General features: G+C 41.7%; 1 protein-coding gene across 1 annotated transcript in view; it reads right to left on the reverse strand.

The window, feature by feature from the left end:
* The window catches only part of LOC124620150 (signal-induced proliferation-associated 1-like protein 2), a 197,508-nt gene that overhangs the window by 65,074 nt on the left and 110,056 nt on the right, over positions 1-22,378 (reverse strand). Inside the window, exons 7-10 of the mRNA XM_047146820.1 lie at positions 12,029-12,156; positions 11,714-11,838; positions 6,830-7,068; positions 6,305-6,408 (exon numbers count right to left, since the gene is read on the reverse strand). Coding sequence (XP_047002776.1) covers positions 6,305-6,408; positions 6,830-7,068; positions 11,714-11,838; positions 12,029-12,156 — 596 coding nt within the window. The remainder of the gene's footprint in view (positions 1-6,304; positions 6,409-6,829; positions 7,069-11,713; positions 11,839-12,028; positions 12,157-22,378) is intronic.

Here is a 22,378-nt window from a genome sequence, read left to right on the forward strand (position 1 = left end):
TCTGCATACAGAGAAAGTGAGGCAGATGGCCCCATAGCTGCTGCAAGACCATTAATGGGCACTAAAAATAGACACACACTCAATACGGAGCTGTGCAGAACCCCATTCTCCTGAATATGGGGAGAACTATGGGAGGCACCAACTTGGACAGGGAAAGTATGGAGCGAAAGGAAGTCTTGGATAAAAATTGGGAGCGGGCCCCGGACAACCCACTCATGAGGACATGTCGCCAGTTTGTGTTGCAAGCATTTCTTAAATCAAAAGAGACTGCAATCAGCCGTTGGCATCTGGAAAAGGCTGTTTGGATAGCAGACTCAAGGGACATTAGATTATCAGCAGTAGAGTGACCTTGGCAGAAACCACTCTGGCATGGAGGCAGTAGACCACGTGACTCCAGGAGCAAACACAAGCGCTGACTCACCGTATGTTCTAGCAGCTTAAAAAGAATGTTGGTGAGGCTGATGGGCCAATTGCTATCCACATCAAGTGGGATTTTACTAGGTTTAAGCACTGGAACAATGGTGTTCTCCCACCATTATGACGGAAATATGCCATCGCACCAGATGTGGTTGAAGATGACAAGGACATGTCACTGGTAGGCCAACGACAGATGTTTCATCATCTGACTGTGGATCTGATCTGGCCCAGGAGCTGTTTTGGGGCAATGTGCAAGGGCACCGAGGGGTTCCCACACAGTAAACAGAGCGTTATAGGGTTCACTGCGGCGTGCAGTGAACGAGGGAAGTTTTCCTTCCATCCACTGTTTTAGGGTACAAAAGGTTGGGGGGGGGGGGGGGGGCTAATTCTCTGATGCAGAGAGACGAGCATAGTGCTCAGAAAAGTGCTTGGCAGTTGTGTTTGCATTAGCAGATAACACTTCAGTGATATTAATGCCAGGGACACATGTCGGGGTCTGATACCCAAAGACATGTCTGATCTTTGTCCAGACTTGTGAAGGCGACATATGGTACCCAATGGTTGAGACATGCCTTGCCCAACACTCCTGTTTCCATCTTTTTGTGAGCTGGCAAACACAGGCACAGAGTTGTTTAAAGGCTATTAGGTGCCCCATGGCTTATGTTGCTGTAGAGCTCGTCTACGCTCTTCAATGACCACAGCGATTTCTGGCGACCACCAAGGCACTTTCTTCCGCTGAGGCACCCTACGGAACAAGGGATTGCATTTTCCGCTATAGAAATGATCAATCTAATCACTCATTCAACCACCACATCAGTGTTACCATGTGGGGGAGACTCAATGGTGATGGCAGAGGTGAAAGCTTCCCAGTCTGCCTTATTTAAAGCCATCTAGTAGGCGACTGGGGAATGATGCTGGGTGAGTGACAGGAAGCTGGGGACGTGGTCACTACCACACAAGTCATTGTGGGCCCTCCAGTGGGCAGATGGAAGAATTCCTGAGGTACAAAGTAATAAATCAATGGTAGAGAAAGTACCATGAGCCACACTGCAATGTGTGTGTGTGTGTGTGTGTGGGGGGGGGGGGGGCAGTATTTCAGAGGCAGAGGTCGAGTTGAGACTGCAAATTTTCGACATCTTGGCCACTAAGCATGGTGCACCCTACAAGGGGTTATGGGCGTTAAAATCTCTCAGAAGTAGATAAGGTTTAGGGAGTTGATTAATCAGTGCACCCAATATGTTCAAGGGTACTCCACCATCTGGAGGGAAATATATGTTGCAGGCGGTTATTTCCTGCATTGTCCCTTTCCTGACAGCCACAGCTTTGAGAAGAATTTGAAGGGGCATTGGTACACTACATACCGAGTTCAGGACAGACGCATACTCCACACAACACACTATGATACTCGCCATGATTTTTGTACTATCCTCTATAGGGTCCGCATTGCTGGGAACCAGGTTTCCTGGAGGGCAATGCAGAAAGAAGGTGTAAAGCCTAACAGCTGTCATAGCTCAGTCAGGTGGTGGAAGAAACTGCAGAAATTCGACTGGAGGATGATGTTACCATGAGGCTGGGAAGGCATGAAACTATCAAGGAGGCAGTTTACACCTTAAGGTCACCTGCAGCCACCAGACTGAGTACCTGTGTGATCAACATCCATTGTGTCAGAGGATCCAGTGAGATCTCAGGGGGCACCAGAAACTCCATCTCATCCTCAGGCGGAGGCGGAGGCGCAGAGCTTGTAGGGAGTGGTGGTGTAGGTGCCACCGCAATGTCTTGGTTCTTGGGTGCCATTTTCTTTTTAGGTTTCTCTCACTGCTCCTTAGGTTTCTTCAGCTGGGAGGGCTTCACTGATTTAGTCTCAGACTGAGGAGGGTCATGAAGCCCTACAACCAGCTAGCTGCCTGTGGGCACTTCAGCCCCTGACAGGTTTCCTCTTTCCCACTGGTAGGAACATGGGACAGGAGTGACCCAAGGGGACCCTTCCTGAAGACTGACACTTCTCCGGCTGAGAAGTGGGGACTGATGGTTGGGGGGCATTGCTCCCAAAGCAGGCAATTCGGGAGCAACAGGGATAGAAGTGCCCCCCACCATCAAGGGCACAGGTGTAGTCATACAGCTTTGAGAGCCAACTATAAATGGCGGAACTGATGGGGCTCAAATCGTTGTGGGGCATAAGATGGTGTCATACGCACAGTATGGAGCCTTCCTCTTTAGCCTCAGTGTAGGTCAGCCGGTCCAGGATCTTTTATTTCATGATTTTCCTTTCTTTCTGGAGAGTCCTGCAGTCCAGCAAGGGGAAGGGTGCTCTCCGCAGTTGACACAGATGGGAGGCGAGGCTCATGGAGTATTAGAATGTGAAGGTCGTCCACAATCAGGATGTGTGTCATCGGAAGTACAGCGGGAAGACATAAGCCTGAACCTCCAGCATTTAAAGCGCCGCATCAAAAGAGGGATATACAGCGTTACATCATGGCAGTATACCATCACCTTGACCTCCTCTGGTAATGTGTCACCATCAAAGGTCAAGATGAAGGCAGCTTTGGACCCCTATGGACGCGCCAGATGAAATGAACACCTTGTCGCTCTAAGTTGGTGCGCAACTCGTCATCAGACAGCAAAAGGAGGTCCCTGTGGAATATGATATTCTAGACCAAATTTAAGCTCTTATGGGCTGTGATGGAAACAGAAATATCCCCCAGCTTCTCACAGGCGAGTAGTGCCTATGACCGGGCAGACAATGCTGTTTTTATCAGAACTGACCCAGATTTCATTTTGGACAATCCCTTCACCTCCCCAAACTTATCCTCTAAATGCTCCACAAAAAACTGAGGCTTCATTGACACAAAAGATTCCCCATCAGCTCTCGTACATACAAGGCATTGGAGCGAATAAGGTTTGCTGCCATCCTTAGCCTGGCATACCTCAAATGGTGTGGCCAGGGGGAGGAACGATTTGAGGTCATATTTCCTTGTATTAAAGTGAGATCTTGAACGGTTAGAGACTGCTATTGTTTGACCACCAGCAAGTGGTGGTGATGTATGCTTCATGGCATGTCATCTGCCCTGATGCCACCCACTCCGACCAGTGGCCCTCCCCACAGGGGCAACCCAGCCTCAGGAAAGGCCACATGGCAGGATGACCATTGCCAGGAGTCTCGATGTCCTAGGGAGATGGGCATCTACTCCTTGGCATACATGGAGAGTTAACAGTGCAGGCATCAGCAGAGTGATACCTGTGTAGTCAGGGGGCTACAACCCCCAAGAGGTTACATGGCAACCCCACCACAATGGACTGGCTACCAAGCTGGAAGACAGGAGCAAACATGCAAACAGGTCCATTATCATCGTCTGCGCAAAAAAAGAAATAAAATAAAAAAAACTGCAGCACAGTGGATGGAGAATAATACATCCAGGAGGGTGACCTCACCCAACAGCTGGAGAATGAGCGGAACTGCAGATCCACGACGACGAAGGACACTAAAGGTCTCAGTGCACGATAGAAACGATGCACCATGTAAGGTGACCTTCCGCAATTGGCTCGCTCTTCGGAAAAATTTTGAAGACTAGAGGTCAAACCCTACAGGGGACCCTCACAGAAAAAAACAGGTGCGAACACGAAGAACTCATTCTGAATTTTAATCTGAATCCAAATGAACTATCATGTTTCCTGGCAATAAAGTACACGATGGAAAAATTTGCTGTTTGTCAGTGTGAATATTTCTAATTTTCAGGAGAGATTTCTGCTTGTTCTTTCTGAATAACTTGGATGGACAACTATTAAAATTCAGATCATTTTCTTATTAGAACTGAAAATTGGTGCACTGCTTACCTTAAAGTTGAACCGTAAGACAGCAATGAATAAAAGAATGCCTGCAAGCAGCTTTGTTAGTATCTTTATCAAATAATGGAACTAGATATAAGGCAAAGGTTGCTCAGCTGTGTAAAATACTTTGTGTATTTGTTGAATTCTACATTTTAATGGTGTTTTCTCTTGTTCCTTATAAAGCACACTGTATTAATGGATCATGAATGCAACTCTACTTACTATATCTTTTGCTTCCTGAATTTTAATATTAAATTGTGTGAAGTTCTTTCCTTCTCATCCCGCATGGTAAGTCTCCCCTGACCTGCAGTTCTGGGTGACTTTCTCAAAATCTGCCCCTTTTCCTTGACCTCTCCAGTCCTTTTCCTTCCCCTTCAACCCTTCTGCCTGAAGAAGAAGCCACTGGTTGCACAAACTTGCCAATTACAACAGTCTTATGTGTGTGTTCTGCCACCACTTGGTGAGTAGATTTCTTTCCCGATCCAATTAAATAACTGTGTGAGTATTCTTTTTATTTTTTAAATAAACTACTTATCTATCAGACTGACATTAGTTTACATAATCTACAAACACAGCAGGTGACACGTCAGCCATTTCCTACCAGTCCCAAAAAAGAAATTACCAAAAGAGAGGATAATTTCATTCATGGCAATTGAAATGAGGTTGATGTCATTTATGGACATATAAAACAGACGACTTAGCGTGGACTTGCAGTAATTCAATGCTTAATATGTCCCACTCCAGCAAAACTGGCATAGTATTTGCATCAAACGTGATTTTCTCCAACTTCTATTACTTAGATGCAAATTAGTCGACACATCTGTTCTACTATGCAAACAATGGTTTGCTTTTGTTAGGAGAGTGTCATGATCTAAACATTTCAAGTCATTTGAGTAGATCACAGGAGTTTCCAGAACATGAACACTAAAGAACTACAGTACAATTCGCTGGCATGTCTGTCTGGGAACCAAATGAATGTCTATTTATAATGGTGTGGACTTTTTAGGTTCTCTATGTTCCCCATATCCATCAATTTCTCTCTGACCTGTGAGGAGCTACCTTGCAGAAAGCTTGTGCACTAGTCTGAAAAATTTGTTTTATCTCTGTTCTTAAATAATTGTTTCACAACAGTATATTTTAGTATTTATGGGACATTTGCTGAAACAATTTATAAACAGACAATAAGGGACTTTACAAAAAAAATCTTCAAGTATATTTGAAGAAATATCCTCAGTTGTTGGAACAGGGGCAAAAATTCGGACCTGAACTGTAACAACGAACGTTTTCTCCTTCACATCCACCACATTGCCAACACTACACATATTTGTTGTCTTCTAAAGTATTATTGTCCAATATGACCAGATAAAACTGACAGAAGAAAGTAGTATGGTTAATTGTGTGTTCTCATAAAATAGGGGGTAATGTGTCATGGCTATGGTAAGGGACTTGGGTTGAGTATGATTAAAAGAAATGTGGTTTCCACCATAGCAATATCCCTTCAAAAAGTTTCACACCAATTTTTTCTCAGAATGCCAAAATATTCTGTTGCCTTCCAATCACAGAGTGAGAAATCACGATCATAATAAAATAAGAAATCAGAGCCAAAGATTTAGCTGCTCATTTTTCACCACGCACTTTCGGGAGTGAAATCTGAAAATGATGTCTTGCACCATCTGCCAAACTTAAGTGTGAACTACAGATAATCATGTCAATATTTGTGCCACTAATGGTAAGCAGTTAGCCACCATGGCAGAATGGATGATTTATGCTACTACATGTTAAACAGTGCATAGTTTTACCACTGTCTCATCCCCCAAAAAGTACTGATCCACTGGCGCCTGTGTAGTGACAAACTCAAAAACATTTGAAGACCTTGTATAGTGGTGTGTTTGTGTTATTTTATTGTTATCAATGGAATTAACCACTCTTAAGCAAAAACTGAATGAATGTCTACTTTTACAACAATTAAACAAATGGCATAATTCATCAAAAACTGATAAAACAAAAAACATTATCAAGATCAATTAAAACTTTTAACTATCTGAATAATCATTTATCTTACCTGCTGCCTATTGTTCGGTGTGAAGGGCAGTAATGTGGATACGTGGAACATTATTTCACAGTCTTGATACTGAGCATATACGGAGTAGAGACCGGTCGAGTCCGCTAGAAAAAAATAAACATTTATGTAAAATATGACATGGAACATTGTTTCCTCTTAAATATTATAGTCCTGAAGGAATTATCTGGTTTATAGGTTAGTAACAGGTCATATTGCTAGCAACACATCAGGAGATACCATAGCAAATTTTAAAATGGAAACTCATGAGGAAGTGTCACCACATTTACATGGAGGACAGCTTGTATTGCAGTTTGATAGTTCATTGTCAGTTACTCTAAAAAGTTTACGTAATATACATGGCATTTATTAATGATGTGAAATTACATACACCAATACACCAAGCACATTTAAGTCACTACAACAAATTGCATTTTAGGTCTCTAGAGTTTTTTCCTTAAACAAAATGAGTAACAAGGGCCTTTCATCAAATGTTGATGACAACACATCATTTCACAGAGTACTTACTCTTGTTGTCAAGCCCAGCTCGATATTTGTCGAAACCACGCAGTCTTACTCGCTGACCTACAGTGTCAAGGAACTCTACCAGCGCAGGACCTGCATCCTCATTGTTGTACATGTCTTCTTCAGAAGACTGCCCTGCTCGGCAATAAAGCACACCAACTTTGTAGTGTCTTATTAATGCCTGTTCATCGAGTTTCAATAGCTGCGCTTCTGTCTGAGGCGATGCAATCCCAAGACGCAGGCTGTAACCGTAGCAAAATAATAAAATTCAACTTGTTTCAATAAAGTAATTTTCCAATATTTTTGTACATTAAAATGAACTATGTCCATTCATTAAATTCACACTGAATTACATTTGCGTTGTTTTAGAAACCACAAGCACAGTTTTGAATGTCACAATCTATATCTCAACTGTAAAGCAAAGGGAAAAGAGATAAAATTTTAACTTTGAACACAAATGACTGAACAGCAAAGAAAAATTAAAAGACTATAAACTATTTATACACTACAAATGAGAATGTAATGTTTAACTTAACAAGAATCCACACAACAAGCCATTTACACACCCATGTCTCTGACTGTAAAATACTTGCTTTCTCCCCATCAAGTGTTGCTGTTCTTTCTGATCAACAACAAATTAACAGAAACTTGCACATTAACTAAAGTTTTTTGCACCAATATGGTTGTACAACTACCATCTTGTCTTTCTGTGGATAGCATTTTAAATAGAAACAACGGTTACCAATATCTACTGGCAAGCCTAAGTGTTTCCTTCTAATTCACCTGCTGCAGTCAACGTTACAGTAATTCAATTTTGATATGTTTCATGCCATAAGTACAGGGCATTTCAAGATGAATATTTATTACAAAGTATTATGTTGTCAAAACTATCCATCACTGTGCCACACCTCTGTTATTGGAGGGATGAACACATCATCTAGTTTATTTTCACTCAATGTCCATTGTCTTATGGTTGTTTGGTTACCATCACACATTGCAAAACTGCTACACCACAGCAAAAATACTCTGTTGTTTGTGAAGTGTAATTCTATGACTACAGTGCAAACACACTTCAGGCTGAGGTACCAAATTGATCCTCCAAATGGATGGCACATATGCACTTGGTATCAACAATGTGGACACGAAATGCTTATGTGAAGGAAAGAATCCTGGCTGCCCTCATGTCTGACAAAAATGAGATATATATTCAAATTTCTTTCCAACATAGTCTTACAAAAAAAAAAAAATCAACTCCTCATGCAAGGCAGGAAATACAACTGCCTACAACAATTTGGCATGTTTTGAGACATCGATTGGCTATCAAGCCATACAAGTTAGGGTTGTTACAGGCTCTACATCATGATACCAAATGCAAAAATGTAGCATTTTCTGGCGAGTTTCAGAATGCTATTGACAATAACACTTTCATGCAACTTATAATTTTCAGTGATGAAGTGACTTTCCACCTTAGGGGAAAGTAAACAAACACAATGTTCGAATCTGGGACCTATAGAACCCATATGCACATATATGAGATTCACCCAAAGTCCATTTCTTTTTTTGTGCGATATTCCACTCTTCTGTTTATGCCCCATTCTTCTTTGATGGAAATACAGTTAACTGCCGGCATTATCTTGTTTTGTTACAAGTTGTTTCCAAGGCTGAACGAGGACAACATTTTTCAATAAGCACTGGCTCCCTGAAGTCACCAAGTGGATGAATATTTGACAAACTCCGCCAATCTGTTGGATTGGTTGTCAAACAGCCAGCGACTTAGCACTTCTCAGCTGGCCTCCACAGTCACTGAATTTGACACCTTGCAATTTTTTCCTACAGAATTTCATTAAGGACAATGTTTATGCACCAACACCACCACAGAACCAAGAAATATAGATGTGAGAGTTTCGTAAATGTGTGTCCCAAGTTTCCTAGTCATAGGCATTCAAAAAACACACATTCTCTGAAACAGGTTTGTAAGTTATGTTGATGCATGGGGTGTGTGGAATGTCAGGAGCTTAAATACTATAGGGAAACTAGAAAATCTGAAAAGGGAAATGGAAAGAAGACAAGCATTTCTGGTCAGATGAGTATAGTGTGTTATCAACAGCAGCAGAAAATAGTATAACAGGGGTAGGATTTGTTATGAATAGGAAGATAGGGCAGAGAGTGTGCTACTGTGAACAGTTCAGTGACAGGGTTGCTCTTATTAGAGTTGAAAGCAAACCAACACCGACAATGATAGTTCAGGCACAAGTGCCGACATCGCACGCTGAATATGAGGATGTAGAGATGGTTAATACAGTATGTAAAGGGAGATGAAAGTCTAATAGCAATGGGAGACTGGTATGCAGTTGTAGGGGAAGGAGGAGAAGAAAAGGTTACAGGAGAACACGAGCTTGGGACGAGGAGGTAGGAGAAAGACTAATTGAGTTGTGTAATAAATTTCAGCTAGTAACAGAATACTCTGTTCAAGAATCAAAAGTGCAGGAAGTATACTTGGGAAAGGCCAGGTGATATGGAAAGATTTCAATTAAATTACATCATGGTCAGACAGAGATTCCAAGATCAGATACTGTATTGTAAGGCGTATCCAGGAGCTGATACAGACTCAGATCACAATGTAATAGTGATGAAGAGTAGGCTGAAGTTTAAGAGATTAGTCAGAAAGAGTCAATATGCAAGGAAGTGGAGTTCGGAAGTGCTAAGGAATGATGAGATAGGCTTGAAGTTCTCTAAGGGTGTACATACAGCAATAGGGAATCACTCAGTTGGCAGTACGGTTTAAGAAAAATGGACATCTCTAAAAAGAGCAATCACAGAAGCTGAAATGAAAAACACAGGTATAAAGAAGGTAACTGCGAAGAGACTATTCTGTTGATCGATGAAAGAAGAAAGTACACAAATGTTCAGGGAAATTCAGGAATACAGAAATACAGGTCACTGAGGAATGAAAAACAGGAAGTGCAGGGAAGCTATGATCAAATAGCTGCATGAAAAATGTGAAGAAATAAAATAAAAATAAAAAATAAAAAAAAGAGATTGTTGGAAGGACTGACTCAGCATATAGGAAAGTCAAACAACCTTCATAGAAATTAAAAGCAAGGGTGGTAACATTAAGAGTGCAATTGGAATTACACTGTTAAATGCAGAGGATAGAGTGAATAGGTGGAAAGAGTACACCGAAAGCCTCTATGAGGGGTAATATTTGTCTGATGTGATAGAAGAAGAAACAGGAGTCAATCTAGAAGAGATGGGGGATCCAGTATTAGAATCAGAATTTAAGAGAGCTTTGGAGTATTTAAGATAAAAAACGGCAGAAGGGATGGATAACATTCCATCAGAATTGCTATCATTGGGGAAAGTTGCAACAAACTGACTATTCAAGTTGGTGTGCAGAATGTATGAGTCTAGTGACATACCGACTGACCTGAAAAAATTTCATCCACACAATTTCTAAGGCTGCAGGAGCTGAGAAATGTGAGAATTATCACACAGTGAGCTTAACAGATAATCAAGCTGCTGACAAGAATAATAAACGGAAGAATAGAAAAGAAAATTGACGGTGTGTTAGATGACGATCGGTTTGGCTTTAGGAATGGTAAAGGCACCAGAGAGCCAATTCTGACCTTACGGTTGCTAATGGAAGCAAGACTAAAGAAAAAAAAAAAAAATCAAGATACATTCACAGGATTTGTCAACTGGGAAAAAACTTTTGACAATGTAAAATGGTGCAACATGTTCGAAATTCTGTGAAAAATATGGGTAAGCTACAGGGTAATATACAATATGTACAAGATCCAAAAGGGAATAATAAGAGTAAGAGTAGATGACCAAGAACAAAGTGCTCGGATTAAAAAGGGTGTAAGACTGGGATATAGTCTTTCACCCCTACTGTTCAATCTGTTCATCGACGAAGCAATGACCAAAAAAACACACCAGAGTGGAATTAAAACTCAAGGTGAAAGGATATCAATGACACAATCTGTTGATGACGTGGGCTATCCTGATTGAAAGTGAAGGAGACTTACATGAACCACTGAATGGAATGAACAGTCTAATGAGTACAGAATATGGACTGAGAGTAAACTGAAGGGAGACAAAAGTAATGAGAAGTAGCAGAAATGAAAACAGTGAGAAACTTATCAGGATTGATGGTTACGAAGCAGATGAAGTTAATGAATTCTGCTACCTATGCAGTAAAATAATCAATGACGGACAGAGCAAGGAATACATCAAAATCAGACAAGCACTGGCAAAACGGCATTCCTGAACAAGAGAAGTCTACACTAACTTGAGGAAGAAATTTCTGAGAATGTACATTTTATGGCAGTGAAATGTAGACAGTGGGAAAACTGGAACAGAAGAGAATCTAAGCATTTGAGATGTGATGCTACAGATGATTGTTGAAAATTACGTGGACTGATAAGATAAGGAATGAGGTGGTCCTGCATGGAATCTGAGAGAAAAAGAATATGTGGAAAACATTGACAAGGAGAAGGAGGCGGAAGATAGGACATCAGTTAAGACATCATGGAATGACTTCCATGGTACTAGAGGAAGCTGTAGAGGGCAAAAACTGTAGAGGAAGACAGAGATTGGAATACATCCAGCAAATAACTGAGGACGTAGGTTTGCAAGTGCTACTCTGAGATAAAGAGGTTGGCAAAGGAGAGGAATTCATGGTGGGCTGAATCAAACTAGTCAGATGACTGATGACTCAATGAAACCTCTATCCTTACCATACAGTTAAGATCCATGAATGCCTATTGCAGCAAATTACAAGATTACAATATAGCTGTCTATGTATTATTGTAGCAATCACTAGATGTGTATTTTCTTACACAATGTCAGAAAAGAAAACTCAATGAGTATAAAATTGGTTCTTACCATGACAATTGTATTTCAGGTGCTATGTATTCCAGTACTTCCTTTGTACACATTCCCTTGTTACTATTTGAAGGTTTAATGTTTGGTATTGCATCCTCTAGAACAGATCCTCTCAGTGTTAGGAGCTGCAAAGAAAGAAAAATATAACTTACATGAAACATTTGTATTACTAATGATTGTGTACCCTCCTATGTGTATGAATTAATGAAACTATATATGAATCATACACTGAAGACAAACTTAACACAAAAAAAAAATATTGATTATAACTGGTGAAAGGATTTTTTCCCAGTAAATAACATTATTTTTGCTTACCTCAGTTGTCCTGATAAGCAGCCTATAAAGATACGTAGGTGACGCTTCTCCCCTCTCTAATCGTTCTCTCCTCAGACTTACAGCAATTGGTCCAAGGTTCTCATCCACACCAAACCAGTTTTGATGCTCTGAGAAAAATAAGAAAATTAGATCACTTATGGTCATTACTCTGTTATTGGTAGGGGGGGGGGGGGGGGGGGAGAGAACTGTTTTGAAGATTAAGAGCAAATTTGTCCAAGTGATAATAGCAAAAGCAAACTGTTTTAAGATACTGTCATGCTGTAATTCATTTTCAGTTGTTGTGATTAGTGAAAGCGAAATGAAGAGTTCCTAAAACACACAAAGCTAACTGAATTCAGCTGAACATCATGTGGATAGCTCAAGCTGGATCCATCTCACAACCCTGCCAGTCACCAGATCACACACTTAGCCAATGGCCAGTGACTACCAGAAGATAGGACTGGCATTGCAGTGGTAATGAATCACTGCAAACCAACTGCATTGTGGTCTAAGAAACAGGTCAGAACTCATCTGTCAATCAAAAGATACAGATTACTGTATAAAGCCAGTGAAAGTGATTTTTAGTAGGTTGTCGTCGTCGTCGTCGTCGTCGTCATCGTCGTCAGTTCAGAGACTTTACATAGTGCTTGTTGTTCACTCTCAGAATCTGAAATATTAACAAAGGATGAGTTTGTCAGACTCTTGCAACACTGCGATAGTCTCAGCCACATAGATTGAGTGATTTTTGTCTGCAGTCTGTATCATGGCCGGTTCAGGAATATTTTTCCCACACAAGCGATTTATTTGATGCAACCCCCGCCTCCCCAATTCCTCCATACACATTCCGCCATGTCAGTTTTAGCTACTTGTGATACGCACTAATATACAAATCTTGTGCTTGGGAACCCTAAATGGCCATTTCCAATTTTGATACATGTTAAAAACTGCATTATTCAATTCACAGCTGTAACGGTATATTTTAATAGAGACAATTGATTTCAGTCAGATCAAGGGTCCAAAAACCGTTTCAGCTGCGCGTCGCTTTGTTCAGAGAATGATTATACCCCACAAACACACGTATGAGGTTAAATGGACAGAACAATGTATTTACAGCCAGTATAAAAGATGGGACAACGTACATCTGATAATCATTGTGCCAATTACGCAAATGCGTAACTGCGATGGTTTCTGTACCCGATGGTGGTCTGATCCTAGAGTGAATTTGATCGTCCCTAATGAGATTTACAGTTACAGCTGTGTATCACATAAATCAGTTCGTAACATTTATTAAAGCTATCTAACTCCATTTCCATAAAATAGTTTTGTGTTATGTCCTGTATATTAGAAATCTTTAAGTTGTGTCAACTCTGGCAGCCCCAATGGCGGCTTGTGTTTGTTGGGCCATAACCAGCCATTGTGTTTATCCCATGATCCTCCATTTGCTTTTGCAATTCTTTGTTTATCCCCAAAAAATCAACCTAAGAGAACATAAATATACTCAATTTATCGGAGAAACTAGTGGCAACTGTTTTGACTTGAATTCGCTACGAAACATTTTACTGCAAAATATACACACTCGGGCATGAAAAATGCGAAATGTCATTTAATTATCTCTTTAACTGAAGGATGGCACTTTATATTTCTGAAGGAGGTACACGACTACACGACAATTTTTTGTAGGAGCTCGTGGATGAAGCTTGGTCTGGTTTGAAGCCCCAATTCGAATCCTATAGAGCATGTTTGGGGAGAAGGGCTTGTCAGTGCTATTTAGAGACCCAATAGCACATTTTAGCATCCATCAGGCGTGTACCTGTAAGGTTAGACACACTAATTGGTGTAGAACGAGGACGAGAAGATACACTTTTGAAGATGTGAAGACAGGGCTGTGATTGTTCAAAACTCAAACAGATGCATTACATCTATGAGCTTCCTCAAAATTAGCTTGAAGTGTGAAACCATTTGTGTTATTTCTGTACTTCCGCCAATGTTTTTAATAATCTTTTTCATTATTACACCACACCTAGATGGGACCGTACCATAATATTTTAACGTAAAATACTAGATTAGTGTCGTAAAAAAGGTAAACTTCAAAAATTAAGAAATTGAAATGTTGCGTTTTCCGTGACAGCGTAAGGAATGTTTCCATGAGTTAACATAAACAAACGTATTCAAAACAAATTATACCATGGAAGTCATTTCAAATGCCCATTCAATCACATACAGTACAATGGATTGTTAACTACCCTCCGCCATGCACTTCACATTGATATACAGGGTACTTTTGTACCAAGCAGTTACAATTAAAGTGCAGCTACTCACGGAGCTCCAGTGTGGGCTGTGAAACTTTGAAGATTTGCTAATGCATTAATGTGAAACCGATTTATCCTGGAAAAAAAAAAAAAAAATTAGTTCCAATTTCGGTCAGCAGGTGCAAATCTGGTGCTGTAGACTGTATGGTAAGATGATCATACTGCCATTTGACAATCCATAATGTGAGTTAACAATATGGCTATCCACAAGAGAGAGAGAGTGAGCTGTTAAGTGAAACATTATATGAACAGCAGCAATTACAACGCTGCCTTGAGAAAGTATAGCCGACTGATAGGTCTGAGGAGAAGCCCGATGTCATTAAATGGTTTAATGAAAATGATAATGGAATTCAAAAATGCGGGTCAACTTTTGTGGCACCTGGAACGCCTATCCCGGTGGAAACTATGTTGCTGTAACTGGCCATACAGCGCGTGCCCCGAATAGTGCTTATACACATGCAGTGTCGCGAGAACTGTCCATCCCATGGTCAACTGTATGGAAAGTTTTGTGGTCTGTTTTACACTAATACCTGAAGAAGAACCAGACGGTGCAGCAAGTCGAATCTCATGATCTGCAGCAACGTTCAGAATTTGCTCTTCAATCTCTGGCACAGACAGAAGTTTATGAGATTTGGCCAGGCAATATGGACTGACGAGGCACATTTTACACTACAGGGTGCAGTGAATGCACAGAACTGCCGAATTTTGGGTAGGTAATGTTAAACCACTTTGTGTGCGTAAAGAGCCATTATACTTGTTATGTGACTGTGGCGTGAACTCTCAAGCATCTTTTCCTCTGTCTGCTCATCTTTGAAGATAATACACCTACAGGGCCTGTCAGGTGTAACGTGACGTCGGCACGTAATCGAGACTACCTTGTACATCACGATTCCTGTTTTGGAAGATTGCTACTTTGAGGAAACCACTGTTTCGGTGGAAGAAGGGGTAACACGTCATGTCGCCTGCACAGTGAAAGATCTGCTTAATGGAAACTTCCTTGAAATTTAATCTTCATAGGTTTTCCTGGTGCATGGCCTGCAAGATTACCTGATCTGAATCCCTGTGACATCTGGCTCTGATGACATCTAAAAGTGTTTACCGCAGGGACAGACTAGGTCTGTACCTGGTCTGAAGGCCAGTATACAGTAACACATTGTTCAGATTCCACTGTGAGCAACTGCTGATCATGTCATTGTATGAATGCAGTATCTTGTCAACATTTCCACTGCCCATACTGAACAAATTACGTAAGTGGCAGTTAATAAAATAATCAACATTAAGCCTCTCATTTGTTTGACTCTCCTGTCCACATTCAGTTCCTAATGCATTACATATGGAAATATTTCTACACTCCTTCGTTGCATTCACAGCGCCAAATCTGCACCTGGTGGACAAAATTGGAACTAATTTTTTTCGAGCGTACACGCATTAACACATTATACCTACCTAGTTTTGCTGACATATACTAATTACAGCCCACAATGGACTCTTTGTGAGTAGCTGCACTTTTATTATAACCACTCAGTAGTTTAAACTGGAATTAAGCCTGGTGTTTACGTAAATATGAATATTTGTACGTACGTACGTACACTAAAATGCCAAATGCATTTTTATTAAACATGCATTTTAAATCGTCTGGCAACTGTAACAGTTTATTCCCTTTTAGCATTTACCTTTTCCACTCGCTTATTGGTCGAATTTACATGTTCTCTTTTAATCTTATTTTGTGTTAGTAATATGAGAATACGCGTGCCACTCTATGTATGCATGTAATGGCCCTTGCAGTGTTTAAAACAATGGCTCATACGCCTGGCTGACCTCTGCAGACGCGCACCAAAGATAACGCAAACAGCCGGAAGCAGCCTCTAGAAGGAAATCTCGAGTCGGAAGCTGTGCTATCTCTTTCAAGCGACAGAGGAAATAAAGAGTGACAGCGGAATAAAGTCAAATGGTGGTCTGATTGCGTTCCGCACTAGTAGTTGGGAGGAGTCTGGCTCATCAGCCGCTGCCTGTGCCGATTGGCGGTTTAGTAGCGCGCTACAGGGTCTCTCGGAAGTCGCGTCGCGAGGTCAGCATGACTCAGAGCTCGTATAACGTGACTGCTGCTGCTGCTACTACTACTCGAACCCGACCTGCTCTCTCGCCATCCCACGCAGGATCAACCTTGAGCACTTGTAAATCAGGCTCCGCTGCCCGCCCTGCAACAGATCGGCTGGTCGACTCTACTTGAGAAACACGGTGTTCTACACTAAGGCTGCAATGGTGACATTCAGCCGCAACTTACGTTTTTTAATAGTCGATCCACGAGGGCTACCCGGAAAGTAATTTCTTTAAGGCCAAAAATAATGGAACAATTAGAACAAATTTATTAGCAAACACTTAAAACGACACATTTGTATCATTTTTCTTATTACGGTCACTGCAAACGAACAAACGATTTGTCAGACTACACGTCTTTGACAAATCATTTGGCAGTGTTCTGTTTACTCTGACGTGTTTGTCAAACGCGGCGGTGTGTGAGAAATTTCGTTGCCATACCGGCACCGTAACGGAAGATAACACAAAAGGCCGAAATACTGAATTCGGTCTTCCGAAACTGTTGCACAGCGAAGGATCGTAATACGGCTCCTTTCAACCACGGTACGAACGTCGAAGTGGCAGATATTGTGATAACCAAAGTAGTGGAAAGGCATCAGTATAACACGAGCGTTTCGTCCCAGGATCTTGTGGTTGGCGGGAAAGCGTTACAGAGAAGCACCTCTAGAAACTTCAGTGGCAGACGCTACAAGAAAGGCGTTGTGCATTACGCGCAGATTGAAATTTCGACACAGCACTTCCCGGGAGGAGTCGGAGAATATATTACTTCCTCCCATATACATCACTCGAAATGACCACGACAAGAAAATTTGAGTAATTAGAGTTAATACAGAAGCCGCTACCGACAATCACTTTTCTGACGCGACATTCGTGAGTGGTACGGGGAAAGAGGGATCTGAAGTACCCTCTGCCACACGCCGTCAGGTGGCTCGCGGATTGCAGATGTAGATGTGAAAGGCCGATTTGTCATACAAACACCGCCGTTTGTGCTTGCTTTTGTCAAACAATAGCCACTTGCTTGCCAGACTACTAGTTAGAACTCTGAGATCATGCAACTGGAGGAGATTTCGAAGATTATGAATTTCGATCGTGCATCGCATCACGTACCATTACCCACTAGCGTCGAAAGTACTTCGCGATGCGATGCGATACGCATGGTTGCGTCGAAAGTGAGGTTAAATTTGACATCCTGGCGGGTATGTCCGCGAGCTCATTTGACAAACACGTGGATAGTAAAGAGCGAATTTGACAAACAAGTTTGTTCGTTTCAGGTACCATTACATACTAGCTGAAAAAGACGTGCTTCATTTGTTTACTGAGACCATTCCAGATCAAATGAGCACTGTAAAAATGAACATTAAAAAAATTGCAAAATGTTAGTATTTCACGCTCGAAAACATTCTCGGATGCTCAAAAATACTCAAGTCCACGTAAGTATTAAGTAATACCCTAATTAGAAACAAAATGCTCTGTCATTCATTCTGGTGGAGACATTTCCAATGCTGCTACGATACTCGAGTTTTTTCCACTCAGAACACTGAACTACTTAGCGCCGCAGAACTGACACACATGAACCAGTGACGTGTTTGTGTTACTTGTATTCTTTAGTGGGATCATAACGAAATGCTTCACTTGGCAGAATGTAATCTCTACTACGTCTGCTTTGGACTTCTCGTACACTGTTTTGCTCATGCTCTTGTGATCATTGTCCTGTACGAACTTACTTAATTGTAACCCTAGTTAGTTCATTTAGTAATCTTGTTTGTGCAGCAGTTTCTCCGTTTCTGCTTGCCGAGTGTCTCACTCGTTCCTGTCATCTAACTTCATCCTGTTGTTCCTCTATTCCTTTTTTCCGTTGCGAAGCTGAGCGTGGTTCTCGCTCTTCTTTCTGTTTCCTTTTCATTGCATTACTAGCAAGCTCTCTTATTTTACGTTTCGGTTACATGTGGCGTAGAGTAATATTAACACACTAAAATTCCACTGAATACACTATTCACTACCGTATGCAATTCATTTTCACTTGAATTTATGTCACTATCATTGTCACTTTTGTATTCAGTTACCTAACGTTCTTCTCCGAATTTTAATCGTAACTTTACGCAGTGTATTGTAAACAAAATCACAGCTACGTCAAATACTTGTGTGCTTGGCGTTACCCCTGCAAAGCCGGAGCAGGTCGCTAGTTCTGTTATAATTGAACGAATATTCACACACAGAATACACTGTTACGCATGTGGCTCACTTTTTATCGTCAGAAGACAATTTCCTACTTCAAAAATATGTGGGGACTCCACCCTTGTAGCACGTGCAAGCACTATCGTCTATCAACATGATTGGCTCTCCCTTTCCGTACAAGATTAAGGTCGATAATTTCCAACTCACAACATCAATGGCCAATTAAAATGATTCAAGTTTTCTTCCCAGAAGGCTCCCTCCACAATTATTTGCTCTATGTCTGTACAAAATGAAAGCACGCTGTTAAACATTGCCTCAAGGAATGCACTGCTGATGGCACATTAATAGCGGCTGGTACATTTCAGTAATAGTGCAACTTATAAAAATTCTTTCATAGCCAGAGGATTAGCGTCGATCCCTTTGGTGTGGAAGGATCCAGGTTCTATTTTTTCTCCTATAAGTACCACAGTCACAAATCACTCCTCTCACTTCCTCACAGGCAGCAGTCGGCCATTCAAAACAGGCCGAGACCTAATCTGTGAGAAAGTTTCTAAAATAGGGGAAGGGGGGCGGGAAAGGGGAAGGGGGGGCAGGAAAGGGGAAGGGGGGGGCGGGAAAGGGGAAGGGGGGGCGGGAAAGGGGAAGGGGGGCGGGAAAGGGGAAGGGGGGCGGGAAAGGGGAAGGGGGGCGGGAAAGGGGAAGGGGGGCGGGGAAGGGGAAGGGGGGCGGGGAAGGGGGGCGGGATTACTGATGCCAGCTGCATCGGGACATCACGCAGAATCAGTGGCGACAAATGAAAATGTGTACCAGACCGGGATTCAAACTCGGATCTACTGCTTACTAGGCATGTGTATTAACCAGCGTCACACGAGACACAGTGTAATTTCAACTGCACAGAGTATTTCAGTACACCTCAGGCCAACCAACATTACCACCGAACATCACATATCTGCAGTCCCTGTCCATTTCCTCCATGGTCACTACTCTGAGATTCCTGCAGGAGATCGGATGTACGTGTACATCCACAATGAAGGTGAATTCACTGTTCACCTACGCAAATCAATTATATGAATGAATGATGTCTTTTCTTTTGGGCATGTCTGAAAGAACAACACCACACATTCCTAAACAAAAATCTACATCTACATGGATACTCTGCAAATCACATTTAAGTGCCTGGCAGAGGCTTCATCGAACCACCTTCACAATCTCTATTATTCCAATCTCGTATAAAGTGCGGAAAGAATGAACACCTATATCTTTCCATAAGAGCTTTGATTTCCCTTATTTTATTGTGGTGATCGTTCCTCCATATGTAGGTCGGTGTCAACAAAATACTTTCGCATTCGGAGGAGAAAGTTGGTGATTGGAATTTCTTGAGAAGATTCTCTCGCAACGAAAAATGTCTTACTTTTAATGATTTCCAGCCCAAATCCTGTATCATTTCTGTGACACACTCTCCCATATTTCACGATAATACAAAACGTGCTGCCTTTCTAGGAACTTTTTCAATGTACTCCGTCAGTCCAACCTGGTAAGGATCCCACACCGCGCAACAGTATTCTAAAAGAGGGCGGACAAGCATAGTGTAGGCAGTCTCCTTAGTAGGTCTGTTACATTTTCTAAGTGTCCTGCCAATAAAACGCAGCCTTTGGGTAGCCTTCCCCACAACATTTTCTGTGTGTTCTTTCCAATTTAAATTGTTCATAATTGTAATACCTAGGTATTTAGTTGAATTTACAGCTTTTAGATTAGGCTGATTTATCATGTCGCCGAAGTTTAACGAGTTCCTTTTAGCACTCGTATGGATGATCTGACACTTTTCGTTATTTAAGGTCAACTGCCACTTTTCACACCATTTCGATATTTCTTCTAAATCATTTTGCAGTTTGTTTTGATCTTCTGATGACTTTATTAGTCGATAAACGACAGCATCATCTGCAAACAACCAAAGACGGCTGCTCAGATTGTCTCCCAAATCGTTTATATAGATGAGGAACAGCAAAGGGCCTATAACACTACCTTGGGAAACGCAAAAAATCACTTCTGTTTTACTCGATGACTTTCTGTCAGTTACTACGAACTGTGACCTCTGACAGGAAATCACAAGTCCAGTCACATAACTGAGACGATATTCCATAAGCACGCAATTTTAATACGAGCTGCTTGTGTGATACAGTGTCAAAAGCCTCCCGGAAATCCAGTAATACGGAATTGATCTGAAATCCCTTGTCAATAGCACTCAGCACTTCATGTGAATAAAGAGTTAGTTGTGTTTCACAGGAACGGTGTTTTCTGACTGCATGTTGACTGTGTGTCAATAGACCGTTTTCCTCGAGTTAATTCATAATGTTCGAACATAATATACATTCTAAAATCCTGCTGCATATCGACGTTAACGATATGGGCCAGGGGTAGTGTCTTTGATTCATAATCAAAACGTCTTCGGTCCCGGGTTCGATCCCCGCCACTGCCTAAATTTTGATAAATAATCAGCATTTGCGGCCGAAGACTTCCGGCATAAGAAGTCAGCCTCATTCTGCCAACGGCCTTGTCAAAGAGGGCGGAGGAGCGGATAGAGGTTCAGAGGTTCAGGTCACACTTGTCCTAGGGGTGGGAAGTTGCCCCTAAAGGCGGAAGAATCAGCAATGATCAACGACATGAGGATGCAGAAGGCAATGGAAACCACTGCATTAAAGACACGTAACGTGTATCCACAGGACATGTGGCCTGTAATTGAAGAATTGTCATGATGATCTCTCCATCGGCAAAAGATTCCGGAATAGTCCCCCATTCGGATCTCCGGGAGGGGACTGCCAAGGGGGAGGTTACCATGAGAAAAAGATTGAATAATCAACGAAAGGATAACGTTCTACGAGTCGGGGCGTGGAATGTCAGAAGCTTGAACGTGGTAGGGAAACTAGAAAATATGAAAAGGGAAATGCAAAGGCTCAACCTAGATATAGTAGGGGTCAGTGAAGTGAAGTGGAAGGAAAACAAGGATTTCTGGTCAGATGAGTATCGGGTAATATCAACAGCAGCAGAAAATGGTATAACAGGTGTAGGATTCGTTATGAATAGGAAGGTAGGGCAGAGGGTGTGTTACTGTGAACAGTTCAGTGACCGGGTTGTTCCAATCGGAATCGACAGCAGACCAACACCGTCAACGATAGTTCACGTATACATGCCGACGTCGCAAGCTGAAGATGAACCTATAGAGAAAGCGCATGAGGATATTGAAAGGGTAATGCAGTATGCAAAGGGGAACGAAAATCTAATAGTCATGAGCGACTGGGAAGGAGTAGAAGAAAAGGTTACAGGAGAATATGGGCTTGGGACAAGGAATGAACGAGGAGAAAGACTAATTGAGTTCTGTAACAAGTTTCAGTTAGTAATAGCGAATACCCTGTTCAAGAATCACAAGAGGAGGTGGTATACTTGGAAAAGGCCGGGAGATACGGGAAGATTTCAATTAGATTACATCATGGTCAGACAGAGATTCCGAAATCAGATACTGGATTGTAAGGCGTACCCAGGAGCAGATATAGACTCAGATCACAACATAGTAGTGATGAAGAGTAGACTGAAGTTCAAGACATTAGTCAGGAAGAATCAATACGCAAAGAAGTGGGATACGGATGTACTAAGGAATGACGAGATACGTTTGAAGTTCTCTAACGCTATAGATACAGCAATAAGGAATAGCGCAGTAGGCAGTACAGTTGAAGAGGAATGGACATCTCTAAAAAGGGCCATCACAGAAGTTGGG

The sequence above is a fragment of the Schistocerca americana genome, chromosome 6 (genome assembly GCF_021461395.2).
Source record: "Schistocerca americana isolate TAMUIC-IGC-003095 chromosome 6, iqSchAmer2.1, whole genome shotgun sequence".
NCBI lineage: Eukaryota > Metazoa > Arthropoda > Insecta > Orthoptera > Acrididae > Schistocerca > Schistocerca americana.